This window comes from Charadrius vociferus, unplaced genomic scaffold (genome assembly GCF_000708025.1).
Source record: "Charadrius vociferus isolate BGI_N301 unplaced genomic scaffold, ASM70802v2 scaffold843, whole genome shotgun sequence".
In the NCBI taxonomy this organism is placed as follows: Eukaryota; Metazoa; Chordata; class Aves; order Charadriiformes; family Charadriidae; genus Charadrius; species Charadrius vociferus.
In genome coordinates, this window is record NW_009647430.1 from 85,340 (window position 1) to 91,858 (window position 6,519).

Here is a 6,519-nt window from a genome sequence, read left to right on the forward strand (position 1 = left end):
GGGCTGTGCTGGGGCGGGGGCGGCCCGGTGCTGCCCGGGGCCCAGCGCCCGCCCGGGTTCTCCCCCGCCGGGAGTCGCTTTCCGACGGTGCGGTTGAACTGCCGCCTCTGTCCGGAACAGTCTGCGCCGTACGCCCGTTTACAGCGATGTCACGGAGCGCCGCGTCGCCTGCGGTGGTGGCAGGCACGGAACCCCACACATCCCTTTCCTTGCACCCCCTGAAGGGGTAGCTCTGCCCGAAGCGAGCCGGGAGGATGCTTGCCTATCTCCCCGGCTTTCCTCTCCATCCCTTTTTACTCCACAGGAATGTTTATGGGTATTTCCCCCCCCCTCCTGTGCCGTACCAGAAATCAGGGCAGCCAGGGGAGGAGGAGGCAGAGGGCTATTTCAGGGAGCTGCTGTTATCTGCTCTGTGTTAATCCCCTGGCTGGGTGGGGGGAAGGTTTTCCCGGAGTGCTTTACTGGGAGGGCATATATTAAACATTGAAAAGCAAAGAGAGGAACAGGATTAGAGGGAGAGAGAGGAAGCTGGCTGCTGGTTTTACTCAAGTTATCCGTTTGCTCTGCTTTTATGGATGCAGCAGCGTGAGCAGTCTCACTTGGGGTTTTTTTTGTTTGTTTGTTTTGTTTTTTCCCCCTCCTTCCTTTCCCCACGTCTGTCTCTCTCCCTCTCAGGTGTCTGCGTTTCGGGGTCCTTTTGCATCACCGTTATCCAGGAGCCCGGGAAGCCCCCTCACCCCCCTTCCTCCCGGTTTCACCTCCCGCTGTAGCTGAGCTGCTGAGATAATGGAGCTCAGGACTGTAGTAGCCACCGTGGAAAGCGGGGAGCAAGACACGGTTCTCAAGGTGCTTCAGATCTACAACCAGGAGGTGAGTGAGCATCAAACCTCTGCCTCACGTCAGCTGCTGCTGTTTACGAGCCTGGAAACAGGTTGGCCATGTTGTGGGATTTCTGTGCCATCCGGCTGTGCCCAGTCTGTCTCCTCTGAGCGCATCTGCCTGCGCGTTACTGCCATAAAAATGTTACAGACTGCTTCGTCTTTTACTTGCAGATGGTTTATTGCTTTGTGTTTTGCTAGGAAGCAGCTGTGCAGCCTCTTTATCTTGGTTCCTTTGTATACTGGAAGAAAAGCACGTAGAAAGGAATTTTTTTTTTTAATTGTTATTATCCAGATGCCAAGTAAAACCTGGCAGGGAAATAAACATCAGTGTGAAGACTGAGTAGGAGGAGCTTTTATGTTAAGGTGAGGTTTGGAGGTAATAAGACTGAGGGCTGGGGAGGAGCTGCAGGTGAAACGGTTGTTGTGATTTGCAAGTAAAAGATCATTAGAGGTGGACAGGGATGGGCTGCTGGAATCTCATACAGGTGCCTGATCTGAAAGCTGAGGATAAGTAGTAAATAACAAATGTAGAATATTTAAAAAAAAAATGGTTGGAAAGCAGAGATGGAAGTGTTTCTAGCCTTACAGTGGCAAAAGATTATCTGTGGGGGTAAATCTCTTTTGAAAGAGACTCTGGTTGTCAGGGAAATTTCCTTCAGAGGGTTTCCACCAGGGTAGGGCTGGCCCTGCAGATCTCCGTGACTCATTCTGCACCATTCCTGAGTAGGTGGGAAGCCAGTGGGGAAAACCTGTGAGTATTTTGCACGAGTGTGCAAGAGGGAGAGCGTGCAACTATTTCCAGCAGTCGGTTTTGAAACAGGAGACACATTAGCTAAGAAGGAGCGGACCAGCGGAGCTGGATGTGTGACCAGCTTGAGGCATCAAACCGCGATGTTTTCTGTTGAATTCCTTCAGCTGGATCCTTTGTTGGTGTATCACGCGTAGGAAACTTGTGAGAATGTCAGTGGTTTTGCCAGCCGTTTTAGGAGAAATGGAACAATCAAAGAGGAAACTGCAGATAAACCAAGCAACTTCCTTGCATCCTTTTTTACTGTAAAAATTGATGGTACTCTATCCTTATTTCTGGGGATATATTTTAATTTGCTAGTGCATGCACAGTCAATTTTTGATTACCAGGAATAAACTACAGCTAAAGCAAACCCACAGGTCTGGCAAAAATATGCATGAATGAGATTACGGGAGCCCGCAAAGAGGACGCGATGGGAAAAGAACAAGTGGCATGGTTGTCTGCTGAGCACGTCGGTTCTGCGACGGAACCGCCACTTCCTCACGAGGTGGTGTGACAGCCTGAGCACGGATCAGCTCGCCGTGCTGCAGCAGGAGAGGGCAGCCCCTGGCACAGCGCTCCGGGGGGACAGCTGTCGTGCCTCTACACCCTGAGGCTTCTCAAGCGCCGCGTCGGCATTGCTTTGTCCGTCACGGCTTGTTCTGGGCTAGAAAGACCAAAGCCATCCCTGGGATCCTGGTGTCTGTGACACAGTTGATCTGCAAATTTTATCTTCTGCTTTTAAGCAGGCAGGAACTGGCAGCGCACAAAAAAGGCAGTGAAGGGCAGGGGAGACTACATCTGCTGGGTGAGGGAGTCCGGGAACGCCTGCGATCGCCAACAGCTCAGTGCAGTCAGCCCTGGGCTTCGCTGGGCAGGAAATCGGGCAGGGTTAGACAAGAGGACAACTCGTAAGGTGATAAATACAGTGGGAGATGAGCTCAACTGTTCAGATCTATAGATGGGTTATTCACAAATTGTGATCACTCAAGAGATAAGTCCAGAGTATGAGAATGATTGATTGCCGTAAGACTAATTACCGTTGTTGAGCAGCTCGGTAAGTGTAAGCAGTGTAACTCAGTAAAAGGTGACAGTGAGCGCTAAGAAAATGATGGGACAATACATGTATACAATAATATCTGCGTATCTCTCTAGATCTAGCAGTATCTATACATACATAATTAGTGTTTTATGAATTTTAAGCATTTGTGTTCTCAAAACTTGGACCAAATGCTCTCGTGGTGTAAATGAGCATTGCGTCATTCACTGGGAAGTGCTGCTTTTCACAAGGGTGCCTGTGGTCTCCTCTGCTGTCCAGTTCATTGGCAGCAGATGTAGCCAGAAAAGATACCGTCCATTGAAGAACAGCCAGAATAGTGAGAAACCCAGAAATATTTCCCATGAACAAAGAGTAGGACTATTTATTGAGGAAATGGACATGATGGGGATGTAGAGATCAGGTCTCTTGTGTTTAAAGAACAGGACCCGAATAATCACAGGGATGTGTTCGCAAATAACAAGGAAACAGCACTTTCTTTTATTTCTGGAAAAGGAACGATAGATTTCAAGGGGAGAAATGTGTAGGCACAGCTTGGTGGTGTCACTGAGCAGAGGAATTACTGGCTATTATGGGATATTTGGATTTTGATGAATACTCGCTTTACTGCTGCAGTATTTAAAAATAAGGCCATCCGTCAGATGGGCACAGCTTTGGCTGTGGCATTCAGCCTCCACTGTAGAGCCAGCGGAAGAGGGCAATGGGGAATATTCATCATGGATGTTTTTCAAGGATGAAAGAGAAACGGGGACCTCCGTCATGGACAGCACTTCAGACCTGGTGGCATGGTCCATCTCTGCGCTTTTCAAACCAGATTCATTCCCCCGAGGTGCGAAGCGCGTTGTTGGGGTTGCCTAGGTAGGAACAGTATTGGAAAGAAAAGGCAGGACTGAAGCGAAAACCTCAGTGGCAGGGAAGTTTTCCTCTTGTCTTGTTCCTCAGGAGCTTGCGCTGCTTGTTACAAACCCCGTAGCCCTCTCGAAGCGCTGTGGCACCCCTTGCCGTGCTGATTCCTGCCTCTGTGCCCGTGGGCACTATTCTTGAGAAGATGTGCTTGCTTTTGAAGTGTGTTTTCAGACCTGCTGCTTTCCAGCTGACTGGCTTTCCCCTGGCTGGGGGAAACAGTTTTGTGGGTTTTTAACCTATTACTTATTTTGATTGTTTTTGTTTTGCCCCCACAGAAATCTCAGTGCTTCACCTTTGACGATGAGGAGCGGGAGGAGAGGAAGGTAGGCACACTCTTTTCTTTCTTCCTCTAGTCAGGTGCGTAAATCTGCTGCTGCTCTGTACTCCTGTCCAGCAGCTCCTACAGGGAAAGAAATGTGTGTTTTTTCATTAACTTGGTTAGGGAATGGTGTGCTTGGAGCATCTGGCTTCAGTTTTCCATCAGTAGTTGGTGTTTTAGGATAGAGGTCAGCATCCTTCCAGCATTAGCAAGCCCCCTGGGTTCTGTGATACGTACAGTCTCAGCCACGGGTGTATAAAAAGCGTGATCCTTCATGTTTGTGGCGTAAGTCTGCTCAGCAAAGATCATAGCAACATGCAAGCCTCTAGGCAGTGAGTGTTTTTGCTGTGAGGCAGTTGCAGGATTTGATCGAGGCTGTCTATTAACAGATAGTTGATGCTGGCGTAATCTGGCACTCAGTGGAGAGAAACACTCCTGCCTGTTCATTTCTTCTCTTGCAGTTCTTAAGTGCCAGGACAGACCTTTGCATGGCTACACATGGTTCACGGGCTGATCTGCCTAAAGAATAACTGTGGCGTTTGTTTGTTTGTTTTTTCCCTGGATTATTTTCCAGCTGGATCAGTTTTGTGGTCCAGTTCATTTGTTGATTGCGCTAATGCCTGTGTTAGCGCAGCAAGCGTGGACCAGGCAGCCAGGGTGGAGGACAGTGCCTCTCTGTATCACTGCCAGCTAATGCTAGCATGAAGTTTGTCCAGGTACAGCCCGATGCGTAGGACTGGATCGCACAAGATCCGAGGTCTTTGCCTTGTACTGAGTTGCTGTTTGAGCTGGGACAGTCACACAGCTGAGAATTCAGGCACAGCCTTGGGATGCTTCATTTTGGGGTGTTTGTCATGAAATACGAATCGAGCATCAACATCTAGTTCCTGGTGCATGCTCCTGAACATTTAGCCCTGGGCACGTGCTCTGAGATCTCTTTAACCTGAGTCAGTCAGTGGCTTTCGTTGCTGGTGACTGTCTTTAACTCCTGCGTCTCTGTCTCCTTGTCTGGAAGAAGAGGAGGAATGACTGTGCTTTCTCACTTCTCAGCGGGGTGTTTGTGGGGCGTACTTCACGAGGTAAAGCTTATTCAGTTCTGCCAGCCTCACATTAGGGACTAAAATTCGTTTTTTTTTCTTCATTTCTTCCCTCAGTCCTTTTATTATTCTGAAGTATAACTGATTAAGCTGTGTTAAGCCAGTTACACTGAGCGATAGCAAACCTTGCAGTCTTGGATTCCTTCGCTCTTGTAACGCGCATGGAAAGACACGTGCTCTGGTACGGTGTTATGTTAGAGACATCTAGTGAGATCTTACCTTGCCCAGGTGGGAACGTCTGTGCAGTGGATTAGTAGCGTAACGTGAAGTGTTGCTACACGTGGTTCAAACGAAGCTGCTTCTGGCTGTGTGAAGCGTTAGCTTTGCTCGTGCACTCTTCCGTTGCCTGCTGTCACATACCGTGCTGTTATCCACAAGGGGTAGATTTTCAGCTCTCGTGAATTGGGGTTAGTGGAGCTCTGCCAGTCTGTACCTACTGAGGATCTGGGCTAGTAGGTCTCCAGACAGCACTGAGGTTTAGGGAGATACTACTTATTTGAATCTCATGAGGTCTTTTCACCTCCTTTCCCAGGGCATCACGTGCTCTTCTCACCTCGTTTAGGTCCTTTTACTCTCCTTTGGTGATTTTTCTGACGCATCTCTCAACCTTTTCAGTCTGTTTCTGGAGCACCCAAAGCAGATGTCTCCCTAATCTTAAGGCTCTGGGTGGGAGTAGAGAACCACTGTTGAGTTGGTGGTTGCTCCTCAGTGAAGCCATAAGGGGTGTTTTTGCCCTGCCCTCTCTTTGCTTAATGCAGCTGTCAAGTAAACCCTGTTAGCCTGAACCATCATAACCATGGGTGAAGCTAAAATATGCAACAGCAGCAGTTGCCTGTTCGTGCTCTCTCCTTACATCTGGTACCCTCTCCCAGCCACTCTTGGTTTCTTGCTGAGTGTCCTTGCTCAAACTGGGTCTCGATCAGATGCCGGAGCCAAACACTCCCCGATTGCCGAGTGCACACCTGAACCAGAGCCGCGAGCAGGCCCATCTCTAGGTGACACTTGTGTCTTCCAGGGCAGAGCATTGCAGGGTGGTGGGGGAACACTGTGAAGTGTTAATGCGTGAGCCATTACTTCTTTCCAACCGCACAGAAAATGGCCCAGCTGCTGATCAAGTTCCTGGAAAGAGAGCTGCAGCCATCCTGCCAGGTCACGTGTTTGGAAAGCATCCGCATCCTGTCCCGGGACAAATACTGCCTTGAGCCCTTCACCACCAAGGAAGGCCTGAAGACCCTCTCCAGGCATGCTGGCATTGATTACTCAGAGGAGCTCATCCGGGAGGTCCCAGACTTGGATGTAATCCTGGAATCCCTCAAATGTCTCTGCAACATTGTGTTCAGCAGCCCAAGGGCACAGGAGCTGACAGCCGAAGCCCGGCTGGTGGTGGGCCTGGCCAAGCGCATCAAACTGTACAATGAGAGGAGTCTTCCTCATGAGGTCAAGTTCTTTGACCTGCGTCTCCTGTTCCTGCT

The 6,519-nt window shown here is 49.5% G+C and overlaps 1 protein-coding gene across 1 annotated transcript in view; it reads left to right on the plus strand.

Moving 5' to 3' along the window:
* The first annotated feature begins 561 nt into the window (after positions 1 to 561).
* The window catches only part of RIC8A (RIC8 guanine nucleotide exchange factor A), an 11,983-nt gene continuing 6,025 nt past the window's right edge, over positions 562 to 6,519 (plus strand). Inside the window, exons 1-3 of the mRNA XM_009880562.1 lie at positions 562 to 870; positions 3,907 to 3,954; positions 6,140 to 6,516. Coding sequence (XP_009878864.1) covers positions 787 to 870; positions 3,907 to 3,954; positions 6,140 to 6,516 — 509 coding nt within the window. The 5' untranslated portion in view covers positions 562 to 786. The remainder of the gene's footprint in view (positions 871 to 3,906; positions 3,955 to 6,139; positions 6,517 to 6,519) is intronic.